This window comes from Prionailurus viverrinus, chromosome B3 (genome assembly GCF_022837055.1).
Source record: "Prionailurus viverrinus isolate Anna chromosome B3, UM_Priviv_1.0, whole genome shotgun sequence".
Classification (NCBI taxonomy): domain Eukaryota; kingdom Metazoa; phylum Chordata; class Mammalia; order Carnivora; family Felidae; genus Prionailurus; species Prionailurus viverrinus.
This window is the reverse complement of record NC_062566.1, coordinates 127,781,694-127,809,460: the sequence shown is the minus strand read 5'-3', so window position 1 is coordinate 127,809,460 and position 27,767 is coordinate 127,781,694. Positions and strand designations below refer to the sequence as shown.

General features: G+C 42.2%; 1 protein-coding gene and 1 long non-coding RNA gene across 3 annotated transcripts in view; one reads left to right on the top strand and one right to left on the bottom strand.

Annotated features, from left to right (window-relative positions):
- The window catches only part of PTPN21 (protein tyrosine phosphatase non-receptor type 21), an 84,812-nt gene that overhangs the window by 39,192 nt on the left and 17,853 nt on the right, over positions 1 to 27,767 (top strand). For both annotated transcript variants that reach the window (XM_047862714.1, XM_047862715.1), the window contains exons 4-12: positions 3,676 to 3,773; positions 5,881 to 5,948; positions 6,751 to 6,821; positions 9,511 to 9,598; positions 9,982 to 10,070; positions 13,704 to 13,791; positions 14,705 to 14,784; positions 25,513 to 25,573; positions 26,209 to 26,293. In XM_047862714.1, coding sequence (XP_047718670.1) covers positions 3,676 to 3,773; positions 5,881 to 5,948; positions 6,751 to 6,821; positions 9,511 to 9,598; positions 9,982 to 10,070; positions 13,704 to 13,791; positions 14,705 to 14,784; positions 25,513 to 25,573; positions 26,209 to 26,293 — 728 coding nt within the window. The remainder of the gene's footprint in view (positions 1 to 3,675; positions 3,774 to 5,880; positions 5,949 to 6,750; positions 6,822 to 9,510; positions 9,599 to 9,981; positions 10,071 to 13,703; positions 13,792 to 14,704; positions 14,785 to 25,512; positions 25,574 to 26,208; positions 26,294 to 27,767) is intronic.
- LOC125167872 (uncharacterized) lies at positions 21,163 to 25,496 on the bottom strand. The gene is made up of 5 exons (XR_007152976.1): positions 25,239 to 25,496; positions 22,348 to 22,434; positions 21,864 to 21,984; positions 21,662 to 21,729; positions 21,163 to 21,233 (listed from the first exon to the last, which is right to left on the bottom strand). It is a non-coding gene; the product is annotated as an uncharacterized LOC125167872 (long non-coding RNA).

Sequence of the window (27,767 nt, the reverse complement as noted above, 5' to 3'; positions counted from 1 at the left end):
TGGGCGATAGTACTCTTATTTTACTGGTGATAATTTATTTTATTTTACTTATTTAAAGTCTACTTATTTTGAGGGAGAGAGAGTGGGAGAGGCAGAGGAGGGGCAAAGAGAGAGGGAGAGAGAGAATCCCAATCAGGTTCTGACTCAGGGCTCTGTCCCAAGAATCATGAGATCATGATCTGAGGCTGAAATCAGGAGTCAGATGCTTAACCAGTGGAGGCACCCAGGTGCCCCTTTATTGGTGATAAGTTAAAGCCACAGGTTATGACTTGCCCTTGTTCATTCAAACTGCTACATTGGGGAGCTGGAATTTAACCTAGGTCTGCTTGACTAAAGCTTGTGCTGGTAACTAGTGCCCTGTATATTGAAAGTGTAAACAGAAGTAAACCCACATTACAAGAGTATTAAGAAAGCTATGATGCTATTCTTTTGGGGATTTCTTCAAAATATTTTTTTTTTTTTAAATTTTTTTTTTTTTTAATGTTTATTTATTTTTGGGACAGAGAGAGACAGAGCATGAACGGGGGAGGGGCAGAGAGAGAGGGAGACACAGAATCGGAAACAGGCTCCAGGCTCTGAGCCATCAGCCCAGAGCCCGACGCGGGGCTCGAACTCCTGGACCGCGAGATCGTGACCTGGCTGAAGTCGGATGCTTAACCGACTGCGCCACCCAGGCGCCCCTTCAAAATATTTTAATGTAAGCCTGGTCTGAAGTATCAGGAAGCATTTTCTTTTGGCTTTACTTTCTAGGGTAGGGAACTTCCATCAGAATAAGTAACTTCTACCAAAGTCTTATCTTACCAGGTTACTAGTCAGGGTTCTTATTTTTTAATTTTTATTTATATTATTATTATTTTTAATTTACAACCAAGTTAACATATAGATAATAATGATTTCAGGAATAGACTTTTGTGATTCATCACTTACATAGAATACTCATTGCTCCTCCCAACAGGTGTCCTCCTTAATGCCCCTTGCCCATTGAGCCCATCCCCCCCACCCAAAACCCCTCCAGCAACCCTCAGTTTGTTCTCTGTATTTAAGAGTCTCTTATGGTTTGTCCTCTTCCCTTATTTTATTATTATTTTTGTTTCCCTTCCTTTATGTTCATCTGTTTTGTATCTTAAATTCCACATGAGTGAAGTCACATGATATTTGTCTTTCTCTGACTGACTTATTTCACTTAGCATAAACACTCTAGTTCCATCCATGTTGTTGCAAATGGCAAGATTTCATTACTTTTTTTAACGTTTATTAATTTTTGAGAGACAGAGACAGAGACAGAGACAGAGAGTGAGTAAAGGAGGAAACGGAGAGGGGGAGACAGAAGCTGAAGTAGGGTCCAGGCTCTGAGCTGTCAGCACAGAGCCCGACGTGGGGCTCGAACTCACAGACCGTGAGATCATGACCTGAGCTGAAGTCAAATGCTTAACTGACTGGGCCACCCAGGCGCCCCAAGATTCCATTATTTTTGATCACTGAATAATATTCCATTATGTGTGTGTGTATACACTGCGCACACGCACACACACACGTATGTATACACACATATGTATACATACATACATGTATGCATATGTGTGTATACATATACATAAATGTATGTGCACACACACACACACACACACACCCTGCTTCTTCTTTATCCATTCATCAGTTGATGGATATTTGGGCTCTTTCCATACTTTGGCTATTGTCAGTAGTGCTGCTATAAACGTTGGGGTGTGTGCGCTCCTTTGAAACAGCAATCCTATATTCTTTGGATAAATATGTAGTAGTGCAATTGCTGGCTCGTAGGGTAGTTCTATTTTTAATTTTTTGAGGAACCTCCCTACTGTTTTCCAGAGTGGCAGCGCCAGTTTGCATTCCCACCAGCAGTGCAAAAGGTTCCTCTTTCTCTGCATCCTCGCCAACATATGTTGTTGCCTGAGTTGTTAATTTTAGCCATTCTGACAGGTGTGAGGTGGTATCTCATTGTGGTTTTGATTTGTATTTCCCTGATGATGAATGATTGTTGAGCATGTTTTCATGTGTCTCTTAGCCATCTTGATGTCTTCTTTGGAAAAGTGTTTATTCATGTCTTTTGCCCTCTCTTCACTGGATTATTTGTTTTTTGTTTGTTGAGTTTGATAAGTTCTTTATAGATTTTGGATACTAACCCTTTATCTGATAGGTCATTTGTAAATATCTTCTCCCATTCCATCAGTTGCCTTTTTGTCTTGCTGATTATTTCTTTCTCTGTGCAGCTCTTTATCTTGATGAGGTCCCAGTTGTTCATTTTTACTTTTGTTTCCCTTGCCTTTGGAGACATGTCAGGTAAGAAGTTGCTGTGGCCAAGGGGCACCTACCTGCGTAGCTCAGTCAGCTAAGCGTCTGACTTTGGCATAGGTCATGATCTCCTAGTTCGTGGGTTTGAACCCTGCATCAGGCTCTCTGCTGTCAGCACAGAGACCACTTCGGATCCTCTGTCCCCCTCTGTCTCTGCCCTTCCCCTTGGTTCTCTCTCTCTCTCTCTCTCTCTCTCAATAAATAATTTTTAAAAACTTTAAAAAAAAAAGTTTTTACAGCCGAGGTCAAAGATGTTGTTGCCTGTCTTCTCCTCTAGGATTTTGATGGCTTCCTGCCTTACGTTTAGGTCTTTAATCCATTTTGAGTTTATTTTTGGTATGGTGTAAGAGAGTGGTCCAGGTTCATTTTTCTGCATGTTGCTGTGCAGTTTTCCCAACACAATTTGCTGAAGAGACTGTCTTTTTCCATTGGATATTCTTTCCTGCTTTGTCAAAGATTAGTTGGCCATATGTTTGTGGGTCCATTTCTGGGTTCTCTATTCTGTTCCATTGATTTATGTGTCTGTTTTTGTGCCAGTACCATACTGTCTTGATGATGACAGCTTTGTAATACAGCTTGAAGTCTGGGATTGTGATGCCTCCAGCTTTGGTGTTATTTTTCAGGATTGCTTTGGCTATTTGGGGTCTTTCCTGGTTCCATACAAATTTTAGGATTGTTTGTTCTACCTCTGTGAAGAATGCTGGTGTTATTTTGATAGAGATTGCATTGGATATGTAGATTGCTTTGGGTAGTATTGACATTTTAACAATATTTGTTCTTCATATCCAGGAGCATGGAATCTTTTTCCATTTTTTTGTGTCTTTTTCAATTTCTTTCATAAGCTTTCTATAGTTTTCATTGTGTAGGTTTTTCACCTGTCTGGTTGGGTTTATTCCTGGGTATTTTATGGTTTTTGGTGTAATTGTAAATGGGGTTGATTCCTTGATTTCTCTTTCTGACTAGTCAAGGTTTTTAAAGTAATGATTGGTCATGGATTCTCTGTTTCCCCAACTAAACAGAACAAAACTTAGGAACTGTTTTACAGGGCATTGGAAAGGCGACCAGTCATCTGAGTGGTTGTAGCTTTGAAATAACTACAGTTAAGGATAAGTGATTCAACAAATTGATTACATTGTGTGTGTTTGTGTGTGCGCGCGCATATAAGCACGTATATGTATGTGTAGGTGTAGATATGGTCAAGGACATTCTTGTCATTTTTTGAAACCATCTGGGGTTAAGGTTTTCTTTGACTAGTTTTTGCTCTTCTACCAAATTATTGTAAAATGTATTGTGTCTCAATTGGAGGTAATACTGATACTGACTTTTTTTCATTGACATTTTTTATAGGTACCAGTATTATCTGCAGCTGAAGAAAGATATCTTGGAAGGAAACATTCCTTGTACATTAGAACAAGCAATTCAGCTAGCCGGCTTAGCTGTTCAAGGTAAATAATGGCAATCGATGATGTAATGGATATATCAGATTGAAATGTATGTTGTAACAGGGATGCCTGACTGGCTCAGTCAGTGGAGCATGTGACTCTTGATCTAAGGGTTGTAATTTTGAGCCCCACATTAGGTGTGGAGATAACTTAAAAAAAAGAATCTTTAAAAAAATGTGTGTTATAACAAAAACAACAAAGGATTCTTAAAATAACTGACTTCCTATAGTGGTGTTAGTGAAATTAGTTTTCTTGCAGGAAAAAATAAATTTGGATACCTTTCGTGAAATATGAGACTTCTGGAGGTGAAGCATGTTAGCCTATGTCAACAGAGCAACCAAAAACAGAGAAAACACACACACACACACACACACACACACACACACACACACAGCATGTAATATGCTGTGTATTCCTCCAGAGCAAGGACTTGATCTGTAGCTAGTTAATATTTTAGGAAGAAAGATCAGGCAAACAGTGAGGTTGATGAAGTTATATTAACACTTATACTTTTAGCAGATGTCATTTATTTGGTTTCTTAGGCAGTTGTCCTGGATTATAGAGCACTGTCAATCATAACAGATAAAGCTTTGCATTTTGTAAGTGTTTTTGGATTGTGTCATTCTGTTCTGTTTCCCATGTCTAATCAACATGTATTTACATGCATGTACATATTTTGGGAAGACTTCTGATGGGTCATTATTTCAAATGATAATTGGCATTAATTTTGGGAATTGAAACTTAACCAGAAGAATCTTTAATAAAGTTCCTTCAGATATTAGAAGGTATGGAGACATATATCACTTCTAGACAAACAAATGCCTGATACACATGGAGCCATATTCCTTTTCAAGGTACTCGGAATCTTCCTAAATATCATCTTTGGCTTTAAGAGTTAGTTTTTCATGGGTCGCCTGGGTGGCTCAGTTGGTTGTGTGTCCAGCTTCGGCTCAGGTCATGATCTCACAGGTCGTGAGTTCGAGCCCCGCGTTGGGCTCTGTGCTGACAGCTCAGAGCCTGGGGCCTGCTTCAGATTCTCTGTCTCCCTCTCTCTCTCTCTCTCTCTCTCTCTCTCTCTCTCTCTCTCTGTCCCTTCCCTGCATGTGCTCTGTCTCTCTCTGTCTCAAAATTAAATAAACATTAAAAAAAAAAAGCTTAAAAGAAAGGTTTTCATAAGGTCTTTGCAGAACTATCATTTTTTTTTTAACAATTAAAAATTTCGGGGCGCCTGGGTGGCCCCCAGTCAGTTAAGCGTCCGACTTCAGCCAGGTCACGATCTCGCGGTCCGTGAGTTCGAGCCCCACGTCAGGCTCTGGGCTGATGGCTCAGAGCCTGGAGCCTGTTTCCGATTCTGTGTCTCCCTCCCTCTCTGCCCCTCCCCCGTTCATGCTCTGTCTCTCTCTGTCCCAAAAATAAATAAATGTTGAAAAAAAAAATTAAAAAAAAAAAATTTCTAAAGCAGACACATCTTGCTGTAACATGTTCAAGTGATCTAATTTCATTTCCTAGAGGTGATCACTGCTATAAACAGTTTGGTTTCTTTCTGATATCTTCCAGTGCATAAGTAAGCACACGTGATTACAGGGTAGCTTTTGTTTGTTATTCATAAAAATGAGATCATGATACATTTAGTTTGTAACTTATTTTTTCCCTTTATTTGTAGGTATTTTTCCAAGTTTAAGACACATGAATCTACCTAATATATATATTATATTAAATAATAAATAATATATATATTTTTAATGTTTCATTTATTATCTTTGAGAGAGAGAGACAGAGCATGAGCAAGGGAGGGGCAGAGACAGAGGGAGACACAGAATCTAAAACAGGCTTCACCCTCTGAGCTGTCAGCACAGAGCTCAACACGGGGCTCAAACTCACAAACTGTGAGCTCGTGACCTGAGCCAAAGTCAGACAGTTAACCGACTGAGCCACCCCATTAATATTTTTAAAAAGACTTTTTAAAACATATACTGTATAGCAGCTGTAAGGCACATTTGACTTTTAAGTCATAAGCATACCATCTATATACTGCATATTGCATTTGGTTGTACATGTTTTTCTTTGCAAATTAAACATAACTAATGTGAATATTTGTCATTTTGTACAGCCGATTTTGGTGACTTTGATCAATATGAATCCCAGGACTTCCTTCAGAAATTTGCCTTGTTTCCTGTGGTAAGACTTCTTTCAACATTGGGCTTTTTATAAATAGTTTATTTGCACATCCTTTAATAATCCCCAAAACAAAGCCCATATGGTGGATTTACTGGGCTGGAATAGTGTTTAAAAAAATCAATTGCCTCATAAACAACTCAAGTGGAAGTGGTTTCCTTTGTAGTCTTACTGGTCGTTGTAAACCCACAGAAATGGAAGGGGTGCAGTCACTGGGCTGCAGCCAGAGAGATTTGTTTTGTGTTTGGGTGTGAGTCTAAGAGAGGGATTCACTTCCAACTTCTGAGGAACACCACGGAGGTTTTGCTTTTAACCGAAGGCTCGAAACCTCTCAGTGATGTGGGAATGAATTTGGCTTCTCAGCAGCAGTGTAAAAAGTAGATGGCAAAAAGACACTGCTGTCTGCTTTTTAAAGTCACCACTGATGTGATTGACAGGAAAACCACATTGGAACAACTACGGGAGGTGTTATGATGCTCTTCTGAGTGTCTACACAGCCAGTCGGGGAACACACAAGATGTTGTCGTTGTGCCGGACTCAGAACTGGCTGATGGGTGATGTTGCCAACCTGAAATAACTCAGCTGAGACCTTCTCCGGGATGAACTGAGAAGGCGGGGCGGGTGTTTTGGCTCCTGAGCACAAGCTACTTCATTCCTTAGAAGGATCTTGATCACATACTTAAGCAAATCTCCCGAATGCTGATACTAGTCTGAATTTTGCCTGCTAGTGACAGGACTAGCGGTGATTCCTCTGAAAAAATTTCGGTGGCTTGTTTACATACTTACTGCAGTGTATTTTCTTCAGGGGTGGTTACAAGATGAAAAAGTATTGGAAGAAGCAACCCAAAAAGTGGCCTTACTGCATCAGAAATACAGGTAACACTAAGAGATAAGAAATGGAAATCGTGTGGAAGCAAAGCCGGGTTGACTATGATATACGTATTGACACGGTTAAAACTTGGAGCTTCCGTGCTGCTACAGCCACTACTTCTGCTCTGGGGAGCCAGCGTTCCATTGCACTCAGTGTGCCAAGTGCTGTTCTAATCACTTCCCCGTGTTAATTCATTTACTGTCCATGGTTATCAGTGAGGAAACTGAGAACATTGAAAGCAGCCAGTCACTGAAGGGTGCCACTTCTTTACTCCATATAGTAAAGGTTTCGGTGGTGACCTAGGCTCATGTGGGTTAATGCAAGATTAGGGAGACTTGTTTCCTATTGTGATGCAGCCCGTGTAGAGTTACCCCCCAGTATACCTTTGGAAACTGTATCTCTGTCTTCTGGGCAATCTGTACCATGAGCTGTGTTTCTTGCCCTGGCCCATGCATGTGGGTAAATAATGGCCTCATTTGGTAGTGAACCTGTGTGTGTTGTGTGTAAGAAAAATCCTCCCCCATGGGGCACTTGGGTGGCTCAGTCGGTTAAGTGTCTGACTTCGGCTCAGGTCATGATCTTGCAGTTGGTGAGTTCTGGCCCCACATCTGGCTCTGACAGCTCAGAGCCTGGATTGTGCTCTGGATTCTGTGTCTCCCTTTCTCTCTGCCCCCACTCACGCTCTGTCTCTGTCTCAAAAATAAACATTAAAAAAATTAAAAAAAAAAAGAAAAAGAAAAAGAAAAAAATCCTCCCCGGGAGAATACTAGGTCTCACTCTCAACCAAATGCTACATAGTTCCAGGTATGTTAGATAACATTACGCTCTTATAACCACTCTTTAAGGTAAATGATATTCTGTTTTTACAGACTGAAAAAACCAAGCTCAAAAAGAGTAAATAACTTGCCCAAAGTTACATGTGGTAGAGACGGGATTTGAACCCAGGTGTATCTAATTATAACCTATTGTTCATCCCCTCCCATTAAAAATAACCTTTTGCCTTTAGTCTCTTCCCACTCAAATCCATAGAGTTGCTCACTAGAGACCAATCTTCTTTAAAAAAAAAAATTTTTTTTTAATTTATTTACTTTTGAGAGGGAGAGAGAGAGAGAGAGACAGTGAGCAGGGGCAGGGGAGGGGCAGAGAGAGAGGGAGAGACACAGAACTCAGTGGGCTCCAGGCTCTGTGCTGTCAGCACAGAGTCTAATGCCGGGCTTGAACTCACAAACTGAGATCATGACCTGAGCTGAAGTCAGACGCTTAACCGACTGAGCCACCCAGGTACCCCAAGATCAATCTTCTTAAAACACCACTTTCTTTTCATCTCCCCTCCTTGCCTTCCCAAGTGCTCATGAGTCTTTTCTGGCTTTCCACTAGCCTGAGTTCATTAGCCCTGGGATTAAAGACTTGGTCACATCCTGCCTTTCTGGCTTCACTTTTTGCTGTCCCAAATAAACCTTTTCTTTCTGCCAGCATAATTCATCCCTCAGGCACTTATCACCCTATCTTTTGTTACTTTCATGTACTCATTTGTGCATCTTTTTTTTTTTTTAATCTTTATTTATTTTTGAGAGAGAGAGAGAGAGACAGAGTGCGAGCGGAGGAGGAGCAGAGAGAGGGAGATACAGAATCCCAAGCAGGCTGCACAGAGCCCGATGCGGGGCTCGAACTCACAAATCGTGAGATCATGACCTGAGCCGAAGTCGGACGCTTAACCGACTGAGACACCCAGGCGCCCCTTGTTTGTGCATCTTTTTAAAAGATAGTTTAGTACTATTATTCTGTATGAGGCTGGATGCTGTGGCATGAAGATAAATAGAACAATTAGCTGCCACCAAAGGACGTATTCCCTGCTTTGGAGTCTGAAGGGGTGGGCATTGGAATAGTAATTATAAACTAACAATGTGATATGAGTGCAGTGGGGGAGGTGTGCATAGAATGTGGTGGGTCTGCACGGATGGAGCAGGGGCATCTGATTTAGACTCAGGGATATCACAGCAGGTGACAAAGGAGTGATACGTAGGCTGACTCTTGAAGGCTATTAGGGATTGATCAGGTGCACAGGTGAGTGACGGTTGTGCCAGGAAGACGGATCAGCATGTGCAGAGGCCAGCATGAGAGAACATCATGGCTTGGTTGCAGGGTGGGATGCCTTATGGATGCTGGAAGAACAGCAGATGAGGCTGGGGGGGAGGGGGGGGGGAGACAAGCCTCCATGCAGTTGAGAACCTTCTTTACCCACACTGCCTTCCTGCCCACCCTTGTAACTCTGCCCCCAGAAAAGGATTACCATCTTCTAACCCTTACCATCTTCTAACACTTATCACTTGGCATTTAGCACACGATGCTTAGTATTGCCTGATATTTTGGATAATAAGCAGTTACTTAGTGGTTTCAAATGAATTCCAGCTTTCAGTGAAGGCTTTTTAGGGAGTTTGACTCCCCACGTCCCCCTGGCCTGCCCGAAGTACAGGGATGGGATCTTTATAACCCTCAGCGTTCAGCAGAGTGTTGTGCGTGTAGTTGACTTTCAATCGATGTTGATGGATCGGTTGAAGTAATTTCTGGTATGCTTAAAAATTTGAAATGTTTGTAAATATCTTATGCCAAATTGATTATGTAGTTTTTTAGCAATGCCTCCTCCCCACCCCCATTTTTGGTTCTGTGATCAACCTCACATCTTTTGGGTTGCAGAAGGCTCACGGCTCCTGATGCTGAAATGCTGTACATGCAGGAGGTAGAGAGGATGGACGGCTATGGAGAAGAGAGCTACCCCGCAAAGGTGAGTATGGCATGAAGGCTGGGGCTCTCCCAGTCAATCTCAGGAGCTCAGAGGACAGTGGGGAGACCTGGGGACACCCTGTGGTGCAGAGGCGGGAGGCACGGGAAAGTCTGGAAACCGGAAAGCTGAGGTCCTGTGACCAAAATTTCTTAGTAAAACACACTCCTGTTTTGCAATTTGTTCTTTGAAATGCTCTTGAAAATGGGTTCTTTGAGGAGCCCGGTTTGTCCTCTTTTCATACCTATTTGACAAGGTGATTCCTTTAAACCTTTCAGACTTTGCCCTCCATGTAGGTCTTCTGAGCATCTGCTAAGCTGGGTTCATTGTCACACTTCTCATGCACCTGCTGCCCAAATGCTTCTTTCTGTGCTTTCTCCTTTCAGGATAGCCAAGGCAGTGACATATCCATTGGAGCATGTCTTGAAGGCATCTTCGTGAAACACAAGAATGGAAGGCCTCCTGTGATATTTAGGTACTTTGTTTACATCCTGTGCACTTTTCTGCGGCTCCTCTTGGTGATAGTTTTTAGTACATATACTAGTAATAGTGCCCACAAATCTCACCCTGGGTCTCATTAGGAAATGGAAATATGCCCCTCCTAGAATAAAATAACACCTGACTGCATTGGTTCTTTTATAAGCCACTTTCTTCAAAACCAAATGTGTGGAAAACAGTGCTTATAATAATGGCCTACTTATGAAATGCTTAAAGGTGGGTGACCCTTTTCTTACCAAATGGAGGCTGTTCTTTGTTTTGATGTGAGTTTTTAATTTCAGCTCTAGATTCTAGGACTGTCTTTTTGTGGAAAATCTGGGCCTTTCTCTGATTCTAGTCATGCACTAAAATTCCTAAAATACTAGCATCTAAGCAAATTTCTTTCTTTCTTTTTTTTTTTTTTTTTTTTGGTTAAGCAAAGTTCAGTTACTTTTTATAATGTTCATTTTTTTCCTGATTATAAAAATGTGATGCTATTCATTTGTGGAAATCTTAGAAGGTTTATAGCGAGAGGATCTATAGCAATGTGCTAATAGTGGCCAACTTCAAACAATGAAATTGCAGGTGGCTTAAATTTCCCTTTCAGTATTCTGTATTTGAATTTATATCATGAAGATAGCCAATTAGACCATGTTATTCAATCCCTGCCTTTTCATTCCTTAAAATTCATACCCTAGAAAATCCAAAGTGTCATTTCATAGAAATAGTTCCAGTATTATTCAGAGATTCTATTTTCTATTTACTTTGATTCTGTTTTTTTTTTTTTAACTTTGATTCTATTCTTGACGAAAATTTAAAAGTTTATATTGTTTTTGTAGAGCAGTAAAACATTATATCAGTTTTGGTTCTGGGTTCCTTTGTATTTACTATTTATTGAGTGGTTGTCATGAGCCAGGTTCTGTGCTGAGTGCTCTCTGTGTATTTTTTCATGTGATCTTTACAACTCTGAGTAGATGGTACTACCACCACTTTCCACATGGTTTAATTGAGCCTTAGAAAAATGGAGTGATTTGTCTAAGGTCACCCAATTACAAACTGGCGTAACCAAGAACTCAGATTCTCCACTTAAACTCAGATTCTCCACAGATTAACCACTGCGTTAAATGGCCTCTTTTATTTTTATTATTTATTTATTTATTTATTTAAAAAATTTATTTGTTTATTTTTTAAATTTACATCCAAGTTAGTTAGCATATAGTGCAACAATGATTTCAGGAGTAGATTCCTTAATGTCCCTTACCCAGTTAGCTCATCCCCCCCCCCCCAACACAACCCCTCCAAGTAACCCTCTGTTTGTTCTCCATGTTTAAGAGTCTCTTATGTTTTTGTCCCCCTCCCTGGTTATATTATTTTTGCTTTCCTTCCCTATGTTCATCTGTTTTGTATCTTAAAGTCCTCACATGAGTGAAGTTATATGATATTTGTCTTTCTCTGACTAATTTTGCTTAGCATATTACCCTCTAGTTCCATCCACGTAGTTGCAAATGGCAATATTTCATTCTTTTTGATTGCCGAGTAATACTCCATTGTGTATATATACCACATCTTCTTTATCCACTCATCCGTCGATGGATATTTGGGCTCTTTCCATACTTTGGCTATTGTTGATAGTGCTGCTATAAACATGGAGGTGCATGTGCCCCTTCGAAACAGCACACCTGTATCCCTTAGATAAGTACCTAGTAGTGCAGTTGCTGGGTGGTAGGGTAGTTCTATTTTTAATTTTTTGAGGAACCTCCATACTGTTTCCCAGAATGGCTGCATCAGTCTGCATTCCCAGCAACAGTACAAAAGAGATCCTCTTTCTCCGCATCTTCAAATGGCTTCTTTTATTAAAAGAAACTTAATTCCCCACTATTCAAGTTCTCTAAAAACCATTCTGTTTCTTCTTGAGGACTAGGTTTTCCTTTGAAGATTTTTTTTCCTCTAAGCTGACATTCCTTCCTTTATTTCCTTTAGTTTCCTTATTTTCCTTTACTACTGCCTTTTGGGCTCTGAATTCTCCATGGTGATTTTGACCATGGTGTACCCAGTGTGGGGAGCATAAACCCACTCCCAGACTGTACTGCCCTCGGTCCAGCAGCACTCCCCTTTGGCAATTGCTCTCATGGCCCTAAGTTGCTCATTTAAGTCTTCTAAGTGTGAGTTGGGGGTCAGGGGGCAGAAAAGGATCTGGACTGCACCAGCAGGGCAGGACTCTGACAGTGCCCGAAGGGCCCTATGAAAACTGGAGGCATCCAGCCAGCTTCTTTTATCTCACTGGGTACGAATTTTTATTTTTTTTTTTCAACGTTTTTTTTTTAATTTTTTTTTTTTTTTTTTGGGGACAGAGAGAGACAGAGCATGAACGGGGGAGGGGCAGAGAGAGAGGGAGACACAGAATCGGAAACAGGCTCCAGGCTCTGAGCCATCAGCCCAGAGCCTGACGCGGGGCTCGAACTCACGGACCGCGAGATCGTGACCTGGCTGAAGTCGGACGCTTAACCGACTGCACCACCCAGGCGCCCCGGGTACGAATTTTTAAAATAGCCTTCTTTAATAATGATGCTGAGAATCTTTAGGTTTAACAATTAAACACTGAATCACAAAAAATTAATTTTATTTATTTAAATAAATTTAAGATAGAGCATCTAGGTGGCCCAGTCGTAAAGCATCTGATTTCAGCTCAGTTGCTGAGCTGATGGTGATCTCATGGTTCATGAGTTTGAGTCCCACATTGGGTGAGCTTGAGCCCCGCTTCTCTCTCTCTCTCTCTCTCTCTCTCTCTCTCTCTCTCTCTCTTTCTCTCTCTCTGCCCCTCTTGGATTCTCTCTTTCCCTCTACTTCTCACTCACTTGCGCCTTCTGTCTCTCTTAAAAAAAATAATATATTTAAGATAAATAAATCTAATGTAATGGAGAAGGATGAAGAGAGGTAAAATTTCTTTCAGATCCATTTTTCCCTTTTATAAAATTATATGTTATGTAATAAAAGATTAATATATAAAATCTAAACTTGGTAAAATACAGTTAGCAAATACAGGATCAGAGTTTGAAACCTGATGAACACACCCGGAGTAGTTCACTCTTGGGGTTCCTGGCATTTGATCTTTGTTTCACCCTGAAGCTTTTCAGAGCACCCCTCCTCCACCTTTGTGCCTTGTTTACCTGAAAAACTTAATGGTACTTGCTTGTGTCTATGTTCTCTCTCTCATCCCCACCCTCCAACTGTGTTTCTTTGAGGGAAGCACCGTACCTTACTGATCTTAGTATCCCTGGGACCTAACACGATTTCGGGCATTGTTACAATGGATGTTTGTTGAATGAATGAAGGAGGCATTGGCAACCAGCTCAGAAAGGCCTCTTTGATCAAACTAATCTGGCAAATGAGGATAGACAGATCTTAATGTTTTTAAGTACTGTTTGCCTTCACCTAGTCTACATATATTTACTTTTTGCAACTAGCTGTTGTCACTTCAACGAGAAGATGCATCCCAGCTGATTAAAACAACTGTTTTCTTTTTAAGACGATTAACAAATATTAACTTACACATCAAGCTCGAGAAGGAAAAATCCTATGTTCCATCTTCTAGTGACACTCACATTGCTGTTTTCTATTTGTTATTCTGTAGGTGGCATGATATTGCTCACATGTCCCACAATAAGTCCTTTTTTGCATTAGAGCTGGCCAGTAAAGAGGAGACCATCCAGTTTCAAACTGTGAGTAAACACTAGGAATCTGCCTGGAACGTTTTCCCTAGAAGTTAACAAGTTAGCATTTCATTGTGCATGTTTGGGGAGGGAGGTGGCATTAAAATTATATTTGGGGCACCTTGGTGGCTCAGTTGGTTGAGTGTCTGACTTCGGCTCAGGTCATGATTTCATGTTCGTGAGTTTGAGCCCCGCATTGGGCTGTCCACACAGAGCCTGGTTCAGATCCTCTGTCCCCCTCCCTTTCTGCCCCTCCCCTGCTGATGCTCGCTCTCACTCTCTCTCTCTCTCTCTCAAAAATAAATAAACATTAAAAAAAAATTATAATATTTAGTACTTTTATAAAACATAAAATATTAATAACATTTTGCATAATAGCACTTGGCAAAAAGTAGTTGCTCAGTAAATATTGTCGAATGAATGAGTCCTTGAATAAATACTATCTGGCATGGTGATCTTTAAAGTAAACTAAAGGGACTAAATAGGAGAGAAAGTAAGTACTAACATATTAATTTACATTGCTAAGTGAATGCCTCTGTAGAAATATTATTTCACAGTTAATTGCTCTCTTGACAAAGGCAGTGTTGAGTCACCAAGTCAAATGCTTTTTTTTAAATTGTCTTTGAGTATCTATTTGTCAAAATACAAGTTGATATTTTCATAATTTTTAAAATTTCTAAGTCATCTGAAACTGTTCAGTGTAAGAGTCATACCCTTAGAACATTTTTTTTGTTTTTGGTCTTCCTAATTTAAATCCTAATTAGAGCCTTCATATGATAGGCGCAGCATTAGAAAATGAAAGAGTCGGTGTGTTTCAAAGAGTCGGGATATTATATCCCCCAGTCATGTCTTGTTCTCCGACAAACTCTGTATCAAGTTGTAAATGTGTTTTCATTTACTTTATGCATATTTCATTTGCTAGGAAGACATGGAAACCGCAAAATACGTGTGGAGACTCTGTGTTGCGCGACACAAATTCTACAGACTAAATCAATGCAGCCTGTGAGTACATCCTGTTCATGGAAATTGTAGAAAATAATGAGGTTAGGAGTTTTCATCTTGAGCTGTATCGTGTCATTTAGAAAGGAAAAATTTGTAGAAAATAACAGTTTTAGGACATAAACTGCGTGTTAAAATAGTTCTCAAAAATATTGTTTCATTTTATCTTTGGATGACTTCTAATAACTACAGATATATGCCTCTAAGATTTTCTTCACCTATTTACTAGAATCACTGATTCTTGAAATTTAAAAAGAGAATTTTTTTTTATTGGCATTTTGAGTAATTATTCAGCTTGTCAAGCCGTTTGGAGAATTTATACCTTCTCTTCCTAAGGAATATTTTTCTTGGCCCCATGGGCTTGCCCCGTTCTGCTGGATCATTCCCATAAGCATACAAACATGCTATAATATTGCATCTCTTAAAACACTTGGCCTTCATTCCACACGCCATCCGTCCATGGCTCCATATCTCTGCTCTCCTATATAGCAAATTTCTTCAAAGGAGTTGTATAGACTTATTTTCTCTCCTTCTTTCTGCCCTGCTTCCCCTAGCTGCCACACACTGACACTGCTTGTCACGGTGACAATGACCTTCATCCCATGGTCCTGTCAGGACCACAGAAGTTCTTTCACTGGACCACTCAGCAGCACTTAACCTCTGGCCACCCCTTCCCTTCTGCACTCTGCTCCTCCTTGGCTGCCAAGACCCCACCCTCTCCTGCTTTTCCTCTTTCTGGGCCGTTTCTTCTCAGTCACCTTTGCTGGTGTAATCCTCAGACCTCTTTCCCACCTATGCTCGTTCTCCAGGGGATTCACCTTGTGTCAGGCTTACAGATCGCATCTGTCTGCTGGAAGTGCCTCCGATTTTATTTCTAGCTCAGTCCTCTCCCTGAGCACAGCCAACTGCCTACTTGATGTCTACACTTGGTGACTTAAGAGGCATCCCAGATTTGCTGTGTCTAAAACGAAACTCTTGACATGCTCTTTCTCTTCCTGCCCCCAAATCTGCCTCTTCCTTACCCTTTCTCATTCGATAAGTGGCAACACTCCATATTCACCCCGTTGCCCAAGCCCCAAACCTACTTAATTCCCACTTGATTCTTGTTTATTTCATCCCACACCCAATGCATCAGCAAGCTGTGCCTTCAAAATATATCTGAAATGTGACCACTTTGACCACCTGCTCCACTAACAACTCAGTGCCAGGCCATCAGTGTTTCTAATCTAGAATACTGCAGTAGCCTTCTGATACCCTCCTTGTTTCGGTACCTGCCGTGCCTATAGCCTGCTTTCCATAAGTCAGCCAGACTGGTCTTAGTTTAATAGGGGTCAGATCCTATCACTCTTCTTAAAACCCTGCACTGGAATTTCATCATACTTGAAAGCACAAAGCTGTCCACGATCTGGTCCTTGCCTGGTTCCTGCCTTATTTCCTTCACACCCTCCTCCTGCTCACCCTTTCCCAGCCACACTAGTGTCCTTTCTGGTCTGTGAACATGTTCTGCCCTTAGAGATGCTGTGCTTGCCCCTTCCTCTGCCTGAAATGCTTTTCCTTTGCATGCCTCATTCTCCCACTACATCAGTTGTCTGATCAGAGGAGGCCCTCTTCAGAGAGGCTGACCGTAGCTGCCCTGGGGACCCCTTCCCTGCCTACCTGTCTCTCTGTATCCCCTTGCCCTATTTGATTCTTCATCATAGTACTTAGTACCACCTGAATTTGTATATCTGCTTGTTTACTTGTTCTCAGCAGGTAAGTGCCACAGCAGCACAGAGAGCCACAGAGGGCCGACACTCTCTTATTAACCCCTGTGTTCCCAGTGCTGAATAAGGGGCTGGCCCACAGCAGGCCTTGATGGATTTGTTGAAGGAATCTATAGAAATGCATGTTAAGAGGTCTGATTTGGGATGCCCGTGGTGCCGTAGGGGCCCTTCAGAGAAAGGGTACCTAACTCAGAACTGCCAACGTAGGAAAGGCTTCTCAGCAGAGTGACCTCTAAACTGAGACTTGAAAGGTTTTGCGTCATCCCTACAAGCTTTCTCTATGCTGTCCTTTCTCCCCTGTCCCATTGTAGCTGCCTCTTATCTGGCTCTCGGGCCCACCTCCTCTGGCTCCAGCCAGTTTTCTGGATGGATGAGCAAAAGGTGTAGCACTTCTCCCAAAGTTATAGCTCAGAACCGCATTGGAGCCTGTCTCCCCCCCCCACCCCTCCCCCCCCCCACCCCCGCCTTCCTTAGCTATGACATTAAGCACAAGACTCCCGTGATCCTCCTCTGGGCTCATCTGCCCTTGATGCTGGCCCTGGTGCCCATAGCTCCTACAATGCTGATGCCTCTTGCAGCCCCAGGCCTTGCTGGAATGCACTCTTTCTCCCCTTCTCTGGCAGACTCTTGGTTGTTCTTCCAGATCCAGTTTAAGTGCAGCCATCCTGGAGGCCACCGTGCATTTAGTTTGCTAAGTCCTCAGTGCCATTCTCAAAGTTCTGGTTGTTTTCTACCACTTTCTGATTCAGTAGGTATTTCCTCTATGTCAAGCATTATTTCCTTTAACCACTACAACAGCCCTGTTTGGTGCAATTCTTAATGTCTTTTGGTGGATGAAGGTTCAGAGACCCCCACTGTCGTGGCCCTGCGGCACAACCGGTGCTGCCAACCACCACGCCAGGCTGCTAGCGCGTCATGTGCCTGCTGTTCTATGTGGACTTGGTTTGTCCGTCTTGTCCGGTGGTGCCCCAGTGTCTGGCAAGGCACCTTGTACCTAAGGCTTAGTGAATGATGGAAGCCTGAGTGAGACAGAGATGAGACAGAGATGGGTGTCAGAGGGGAGAAGAGCCCTTTTGTTCCTTGTTGATTTCCTTTTACTCCTGATTGTAATTGGGGGGGAAAAATCTTGAAAGGACATTTGTCCCTTAAGGCCAGGAAGGAAGAGGAAAGGCTGTGGAAGTGCTTTCTGTTTTATAGGGAGCCAAGGTGTGAAGAGAAACTGGTTAGGAATAACCATGCACAGGGCAGACCCGTCTTTGGGACTCAGGAAGGAAAAGGAAATGACCAGGGATGACCCTGCAGGGGAGCCAGCTAAAGATTAGCCCCTCAGCCCCAGTCCTCCTCCCCTCCCTTCCTCCCTGGACACCACATAGGCGTGTTTTTCTCTGAGTCCCACTGTTCCTCTGGTGGTGGGAGGTGGAAAGCACTGACTGACCGGGAGGGGGAGCCCTGCTTTCTCTGCCGGCTGCTGGCGTGCGGCTCCGGATGTATTTGTGCATGAATGTGCTTCCCCTGGTGGCCAGATTCAGCGGTGCTACTAGTCCACAGCGGTCACATTCGGGGCTCTCCTGGACTGGCCTGGTTACCTAATCACGTGTGACATTATTTTCATGCAGAAGTAGTGTTCTGAGATCCAAGCAGTAGATATGCACTCTGTCAGAACACAGCCTTTTCATAAGTTTAAGAGTATTTATAATAGCGAACCATCATTTCTTCAGTGATTCCTCCTCTGGAAAATAATGGAGAATCAAATCAATCATTTGGAATAAACTACAAACTGCAATCTCTTTCCAAGTAGGCATCCATACAGGTTGGTGTTAATGCCTTTTTTTTTTAAGGAGTTTTTTTGGCAAATCATCACCTGCTAATGATTTTAAAGTTCAGATGGAAAAGAAAGAAATTCAGTTTTAGAAATCTAAGTTTAGTCATATTGCTGTTTCTTGCTAAACATAAATAAAATTACATTCATAGGGCCTTCAGTTGCATATATCTATATAAAGAAAACATACGAGTGTTTCAGAGATGAAATAATTATGTTTGAAGGAGTATTTTCCATATTTTGTTTTTAATCTCTGTACATCCAGTAGATTTAAGGAAGTCCATATCCATGAGCCATTCATGGAGGATCCCTGCTTCATTCTGTAGGAAACTACCACAGTTCACTATCAGCACTTGCTCTCAGGTGAAGTAAATGAATTCTTAGCTTTTAATGTTTTGATGGGTGATAAAACTGAAAATAACTTTAAATTTTATGGTCATGTCTTTAAAAAAAATTTTTTTTAAATGTTATTTATTTTTGAGAGAGAGAGAGCACGAGCAGAGGAGGGGCCGAGAGAGAGGGAGACACAGAATCTTCAGGTTCCAGGCTCCAAACTGTCAGCACAGAGCCCAACACAGGGCTGGAGCCCATAAACTAGGAGATCATGACCTGAGCTGAAGTTAGATGCTTAACTGACTTAGCCACCCAGGCGCCCCTATAGTCATTTCTTTTAAGGCTCTCAACCTAGACTGTTCAGTCACATTTAATATTATAATGATCCTGAAGTATTGGTAGATTCATTCTCATGGTCCAGACGGGTCAGCCGATAGGGTGATGGGCATCTGATGAAACTGCATCAAGCCTGAAATTGGACAGTGGATTCTGGACGGCTGGGTCAGCCTGGGGCACCTGGGGTCTCAGGAGATGATTCTACTTGTATAGAAAGAGGATTTTGCTCCTAGAGTGTTGTCCTCCGCCCAACCCCCTGCTGGTCCTGACATATAATAAAATGGTGTTTTGGATGGCCTCGTTTGATTCATCCAAACTTGACCCAGATGAGTATATTTTAGAATTTATAGAATGACTTGCTCCCTCCCTCCACTTTTAAACAAGGTACTTTAGGGGCACCTGGGTGGCTCAGTCGGTTAAGTGACAGACTCTTGATCTCAGCTCAGGTCATGATCTCCCAGTTCGTGAGTTTGAGCCCCTGCATCTGTGCCATCAGCACAGAGCCTGCTTGGGATTCTCTCTCCCTCTCTCTTTGCCCCTCCCCTGCTCACGTGTGCACGTGCGCATTCTCTCTCAAAATAAAGCTTTAAAAATAATAATAAGCAAGGTACTTTAAGTAGCAGAATCAGCTTTGGATGTCACCCAAGCCTTAAAAATGAGAGAAGAATGGGGCGTCTGGGTGGCTCAGTCGGTTGGGCGTCTGACTTCGGCTCAGGTCATGATCTTGCAGTCTGTGAGTTCAAGCCCCTCGTCGGGCTCTGCGCTGACAGCTCAGAGCCTGGAGCCTGCTTCACATTCTGTCTCCCTCTCTCTCTGCCCCTCCCCTGCTCTCACTGTGTCTCTCTCTCAAAAATAAAATAAAAACATTTAAAATTTTTTTAAATGAGAGAAGAATGTGACTATTCCTTAGGGTTGGATTAGGAATTAAATGAAATAATGTCAATCTGTTAGGTCACAAACCTTCTTCCAGACCTCAGAATTGTCCTGCTGTAATCAGTCTCTCTAATTCATATGAGAAAAAGACTGGGAGAGAAACATTCTTGGGGAGGTTGGTATCCCCCAAGCTGTAGAGCCAGGTGATAAAGGTTTTAAGAGACTTAGTTTAGAGGGAAAGCTGAATTTCAGTCACCGGAAGGCTGCTTGCTGAGCCTAGTGACAGGGCTGGTATGTGTGCCCACTTTTGTTCTGGAAATTCTGGCTAGAACACTGACTGAACGAGGTGCTTCCTGGAGGGGAATGGGGTTGCACTTTCTTGTAAGCCCACTGCAAGGTTTGAAGAGCCTGGAGGAGGCCTGGAAGAAGATGGAGTAACCCTGTCCCATCAGAGAAAGTCATTGAGACCAACATTTGTAGGTATTTCCACCATCCAACACATTTTTCATTCACCACAGTCTCCTCTTCACCAGCTATAAACCAATAAGAAAGGAAGCTCACACAGCAAAATTGAGACAGCTCTTAGAAATAGGAGTCCGGCATGCCTGGGTGGCTCAGTTGGTTAGGCGTCTGACTCGATCTCACAGTTTCAAGAGTTGGAGTCCCGCATCTGGCTACGCGTTGTCAGTGTGAAGCCTGCCTGGGATTCTCTCTCTGTCCCCCCTCTGCTTGCGTGCTCTCTCTCTCTCAGAATAAATAAACTTAAAAAAAAAAAAAAGAAACGAGCTCAACTGTAAATGCTCAGTAATCGGTATCTGCTTCAGTCCTTTACTCACGGTGTCACTCGTTTGTTTGGCAAACATTTGAGGCCTTCCTTTTGTGCCAGGCACCAGTGATACCTTTATGTCCTCGCGCCTCCATGGAGCTTACAGATCGGCTGGGGCTGGGGAGGGGGTGGGAAAATAATCAGTCGCTAGGAGCCTGTGCTCCATAACCTGACAGACCTGCCTGGTTCCAGTGCCGGTTCTGCTACTTATTTGTCATGTGACCAAGAGCAGTTCCCTTAATCTAAGTATCCGTTTCCTTGTCTGTAAAATCCAGATAATAACTGGCATCCTTTATGGTGTTGTTGTTCAGATTCCGTGAAATAATCACGTTCAGCCCTTAGCACTGCTTCAGTAAGTAATATTCATTTTACCTGGGCCAGCAGCATATACTTAGTTTGTCTTCTCCGGTGCACACATTCCAGTGATTTTTTTTTCCCCTAAGAGTTCTTCGGCTGTCTCATTTTTAGCAGCACCCATCAGCACAGTAACTGCCCCCAGAGTCTGGAAAACACCAACCAGCAGTTATGCCATTTTCTCTTGTACACTCAGGTAAGGATGGCTGACCTCTCAGTAAGCTGCATTTACAAGAACGGCAGCAGGAAGAAAGGGGAGGTAGACTATTAGAACCGAAGGCAAGGCTGCCTAGCCAGACCGTTTGGCGGGAGAAAGACATGTTCAGTTTGTTTGTGTTTAGCAAGAAGCAGCCTCTGCAGCGGGCAGAGTCGCTTCCACACCGGGTGCTCCCAGCAAGGGCGCCAAAATAGATATCGCGTGTGGGAGTTCCTGCCTATGCTTCTAAGCTCTGCATCTCTGCATTTTTAATTTAACACATTCAAGTTTTATTTTTGCCCGAGGTTGGGCAACTCGGGACATGTTGTTGTACTCTACCAGCCCTTTCTTCCCGTCTCTGAATTTTGAATTTATAGTACCTTAAAAGTTCAGTCCGTTTGGACAGTGGACTAAATGCGAGCTTCAGAGGACCCACTTCTGCCTAAACCTACGGGGAATAAGCAGAGGCAAAGTAAACTTCAAGGCTACAAAATGCCTTCAGATTGTGGATGCTGATTTTAAGGAGTGTTTTAATGTACAGTGAGTGAGCGTTCAATAAAACAACACGGTGCACCTTCCCACCTTGTTTCCCCGAGGAGGCCTCAATTAGGACCGATAATGCTTTGGGTATTCTTGCAGCCCGACAGAATTCACATCGGTTGTGTCGTTGTTGAGTTACATAAATTCTGGCAGATGGAATATTCTTTGGAAAAGAGACACTTCTTCTTTAGCAACAACCTTAACACATTTTGATGATAATAAAAGAAAATTATTACAAAAAGCATTTAATTTAAAAAAATCAACTAGTAGGGGCGCCTGGGTGGCGCAGTCGGTTAAGCGTCCGACTTCAGCCAGGTCACGATCTCGCGGTCCGTGAGTTCGAGCCCCGCGTCAGGCTCTGGGCTGATGGCTCAGAGCCTGGAGCCTGTTTCCGATTCTGTGTCTCCCTCTCTCTCTGCCCCTCCCCCGTTCATGCTCTGTCTCTCTCTGTCCCAAAAATAAATAAACGTTGGAAAAAAAAAATTAAAAAAAAAAAATCAACTAGTAAAAAAGCAGTTGTAGTCACCTGATGTTAAGTTCCTGATGAGCACTCGTTTTTTTTTCTTTGTAATTTCTCTTATTGGTCTTGTGTTTAGTTAGATAGATCTTCAGTCTATGATATATAATAGAAGAATTTATGTTTTCTGTAAGTTCACTTATGACTTCATATTTAAATTTCTAATTTTTAAATGCATGTCAACGTGCTTTCTTAGATGGTTTTAATGACACTTGAACTTTTTATAAATGGTCCATTGTACCAAAAACCTACCTTCTCTCTGCTGAGCTGGAGTATCCCCTTTATCACAGAAGCAGTTTTTATTTGGGGGGGGGGGACCATTTTTCAGATTGCTCTTATGTTCCCTTATTCTAACGTTGTCACTGAGTCGGTACCACCCTAGTTTCATTAAAGCCCAATATTTGGTGACAGTTTTTTCTTTTTTTTCTTTCTTTTTTTTAATATTTAAATTTTAGTTAAGATACAGTACAGTATTGGTTTTAGGAGTAGACTTCAGTGATTCATCACTTGTATACAACACCCAGTACTCATCACAAGTGCCCTCCTTAGCATCACTCATCCAGCCCATCCCCCATCCACCTTCCTCCATCAACCCTCAGTTTGTTCTGTATCATTGAGTCTCTTGTGGTTTGTTTCCCTCTCTTCTTTCCACTCCCCCTTCTCAGATGTTCATCCGTTTTGTTTCTTAAATTCCACATATGAGTGAAATCATATGGTATTTGTCTTTCTCTGATTGACTTATTTTGCTTAGCATAATAATACATTCTAGCTCCATCCATGTAGTTGTAAATATAAGTGTCCTCTGATTTGGTGATGGTTTTTTTTTTTTTAAATTTAAAGTTGTATTTATTTATTTATTTTGAGAGAGAGAGAGAGAGCGTGCGTGAGCAAGTGGGGGAAGGACAGAGAGAGGGAGACAATCCCAAGCAGGCCCTGCACTGTCAGTGCAGAGCCCAATGCGGGGCTTGAACTCATGAACCCTGAGATCATGATCTGAGCTGATATCAAGAGCCAGACACTTAACAGACTGACCCATCCATCAGGTGCCCCAATTTGGTGATGGTTTTTAATCAGAAATAATAAGCACTAGTTTTATTTTATCTCAAAAGTCTTATAAAAATAAGCTAATTTTCAGGGTTTGAATACAGGATACTAATTGTTAAGATGCTAAGATTATGGTAAATTTGTTGATTAAATGGACTGTTTACCTTGTGATTCTGGATTTTCTAGTAATTAGTCCTTAGAACACTATAAGCAAAGGTCACAAAATACTTTTGTAATTAGTATTTATGTGTCACATAAGCTCATGACCCAGAAACAGATGGTGGAAGGTTTTTTTGAAAAAACCTTTGTACTTTGTGGGGCACCTGGGAAGCATCCGACTTCAGCTCAGGTCATGATCTCACGTTTCATGGGTTCAAGACCCACGTTGGGCTCTGTACTGACGGCTCAGAGCCTGGAGCCTATTTCGGATTCTGTGTCTGCCTCTCTCTCTGCCCCTCCTCTGCTCATGGTCTCTCTCTCTCTCTCTCTCTCTCTCTCTCTCTCTCTCTCTCTCTCTCAGAAATAAACATTTACATATTTATTTCATCAATTAAAAAAAAAAGTGCTTTGAGAGGTTCCTGGCTGACTCAGTCAGTAGAGCATACAAACTCTTTGATCTTGGGGTTGTGAGTTCTAGCCCCGTTGAGCACAGAGCTTACTTAAAAAAAAAAAAAAATTTTTTTTTTTAATTAAAAAGTGCTTTGAGAAAATTATGTAAGTCACAACAAAGCCAAAAATGTTTAGGTTCCTAGATCTTATTTGCAATAAATTGCACATAAAACAAAAACATCCTGACTCTGTTTAAAAGTGATAAAATTAGGGGCGCCTGGGTGGCTCAGTCGGTTGGGCATCTGACTTTGGTGCAGGTCATGATCTCATGGTTTGTGACTTCAAGCCCCGTGTCAAGCTCTGTGCTGACAGTGTGGAGCCTGTTTCAGATTCTGTGTCTCCCTCTCTCTCTGCCCCTCCCTCTACTCGCACTCTCTCTGTGTCAAAAATAAATAAACGTGAAAAAAAATTTTAAGTGATAAAATTACACATGGGTTTTTTTGTGTCTTGTTCCTTTTTGATGTAATTATTTATTCAAAGATGGAACTTGATGGGAATAATTTAAAATCTCAAATTATCTGATAAATGTCAGTCTGCACTTGTTAATATTCTCATTTATTTCTAAAAAATACATTTAAAACCAATCAGTGATGCCTGGGTGGCTCAGTCAGTTGAGCATCTGACTCTTGGTTTCGGCTCAAGTCATGATCTCACAGTTTCGTGAGTTCGAGCCCTGCATTGGGCTCTGCACTGGCAGCATGGAGCCTGCTTGGATTTCTCTCTCTCTCTCTCTCTCTCTCTCTCTCTCTCTGGCCCTCCCCTACTTGCACTGTCTCTGTCTTTCTAAACAAATAAATAAACTTAAAAACATTAAAAAAAATAAAACCAGAGAGAAGTTTCTTGCATAGAAAAGTCAAATGGGTGTACCACGGGCCCACTGAACCAAATTTTCTGTTTTTTGTTTTCTCTTAGTTTCTTACAGGAAATCTGGATTAAGTTACCAAAGTTATAAACTTCCCTCTTGATTATGTTTGTAGGATGTGGTTAGCAGATTTTAACTACAGGCCTGTCCCATTGCTTCAGGCTTCTGGACTGGCATTTGGTGGTTATCCCTCAGGACTGTTAGTGGAGGTGCCCAGAGCTAACCCAGGCCCACGGGAGAGATACGTGTGCACTGAATCTTGCTTCTGTGACATGTTTGTGGGTGACCAAGCCTTGCCACTTTCCCTGTCTGCTTATGCTCATTCCAGAGGTTCTACCTGATAGACCGGGAAAAGACGTACCTGATAGACCGGGAAAAGACGTACCTGCTGATCCTCTCATTGTCCAGGCAGATGTTGCTGCATCAGGAGGCTCAAACCCTGGAGGGGGGGCGAGGGGGGTTTCTGGGTAGCCACAGAGTAGGGAGGCCCCAAGTGAGGAAAAGAGAGTCTCCTTCCTTTTCTCTAATTTATGATTGGGTTAGTTTTATCTTCTTTTTACTTTAGCAGATTTATCATTTTACCTTCTTATTGATTTACTTTGGCAAAATTAGGAAAACTATGTGTACGTATGTCTCAGTGATATGTCTTATTTTTACAGGCAAACCCAGACTGTCACAGTGAACCCAATTCGGAGGAGGTCGTCTTCAAGGGTGTCTCTGGTAAGAAAGAAGGAAAATTATGATTGCTTTTTTTTCTTTTAGTGATATCATCTTCCTTAATAAAAGATCCTTTGGATAGTGTTAATTTTTAGTTGGACCACAAAAGTGTGCTGGTATTAGATTGTTTTTAACCAAAGAAACGGCAGTAGGCTGAGCCTAATATTTATGTAATATTTATGTTATTACACATATTTAAATATTAGGTCCAACCTAATACTACAATTTTCGACTATTAGCAAAGAGTAATCAGAAGTTAGTAGATCTTTAAAATACTAGCTAATTTTGCCTGAGAAGATTAAATATACTACATAAAAGCTTTTTATATTCACATGTTTATAGAAGAATTCAGGAAACTTTGTTCCTTCTTGCTCTTAACTTTTGGGATACAGCATGTTTTCTTGTGATCTCTGATGTCTGATACCACTGTACAGGGCTTGGCATTGTCATTCTGGGAGACACTGAAAATGATAAATATGGTAAGAGCTACAGGGTCTCCATGTGTATTTTCTATATAATATATTTAACTTCCTTAGAAGTTTTTTAATGGAAAGAAAGAAACCAGCAGAGACTTACTTTACATATATTACATAGGTAGCAATGTATTTTAACTCTGTTTCCAACTTTCCATTCCTTAGCCTAAGCCCCAGTCCTATGTGATGCCTCCCCAACCCCAGCTGCATTATAATGGACATTATACAGAACCATACACTTCCTCCCAAGGTAAAGTACACTATTTCTGAAATGCTGTATAAAATTATTATACTCTGAATAAATCTATGAAGACTTGGAGATCTTGGAGCCAGGACAGTTTTTGGCTGATGTTACCTTGCAATTGTTTTCACGGTTATAGCCATTCTGGATTCGTAGAAGGAGCTGCCATTAGATTCAGTTTCTCAAAATGTGTCGCAATATGCAGTATCAGATGTTGATACTCAGATGATCCAGAGTTTGGCCCATGGGAGCTCCTTTCGGCCGGCTCCTGTGTCCTGCTGATACTCCCCCGTTAGCCTTTGAGTGCTTCCTTGTTTCTGGCACAAGATATCCCAAGCTCGTTTTGTTTTTTTTTCCTGCCCGAGAGCTTCCCATTGTAAAGCTTTAAACATTTCAACTTTATTTTTATTTATTTATTTTTATTTTTCACTTGATTAGTAGAGCGAGCTGTATTTAAGGCAGTGCCTCCAAAGCTGAATGTCAAGCATTCATTCACAGACATTTACTCTCTACCCTGTGTACAGGGCTCTAAAAGCCAAGGAGATTGAGTGCAGAGAAGTAGTTCCACATCTTAAGAATCTTAAAATCTAATAGTAGGGGATAAGACTAGTACACAAATAAATACAAAGAGAGCGTGATTGTTTTGAGGAGAGAGGGCAAGCAATTATGTGAAGAGAGTCTCATCCTGTTGGGGAGATTGAGAAGGGCTTTCTGGAAAGACGGGTGGATTTAGACAGCTGGAGAGAAAGGGGGGCAGTTGATTGGGATTGCTACCCCTGGTTTGGGGAGACAGTGGATGCCATGGCACAGAATGAGGAAGGGCATTGGGGAGAGGAGGGGTATGGTTGGACTCTCACGTAGGAAACTGGTAGAAGTGATGTGTGAAGGGACCAGAGGTAGGTTGTGAGTGTGTTGTGTGTGGGCCTTACGTGCACAGATGACAATTTCCAGTGAGGTAGGCTGGTAGGCCATAGGGGAACAGCGCTTCAGGGTGTGGATTCCCAGAGTGTGCACCTCAGGGTATTTTTGCCTTCCTCACTGCCCTCTCCTTGCACCCTGCCCTCGTCTGGTTCTGCACCTCCAGGTGCCCCACCTCTGGGTAAAGACTCTTCTCTCTGCATTGTTAGAGTTACCTCACCACTCTGCCCTTTTCCTCGGTCTGCAGATATCCTAATACTTTGTCCTTGCCACGCCTCTCTCTTCCACCAGTGGTCGGAGTTACTGTTCCCTTCCCTTTTCCGCCTGCTGCTTCTGAGAGTAGTGCCTGTGTGGTTGTTACCCGTGTATTCCTTCCGCTGCCCTCCCAGGTCCCCAGCGCCCCACGCGTCCTCCTCACCAGCACGTCCCAGATTTCTCTCCTGAACAGTCTCTTTTCAGTGCTCTGGTTCTCCCTCCCCTCCCCCTCCTGTGCCATCAGCGTTGTTCGCTGCCTGGGAACGTCTGCCTGTGGCCTTCTTCCCTCCCTGGGCAGGCTCCCACAGCA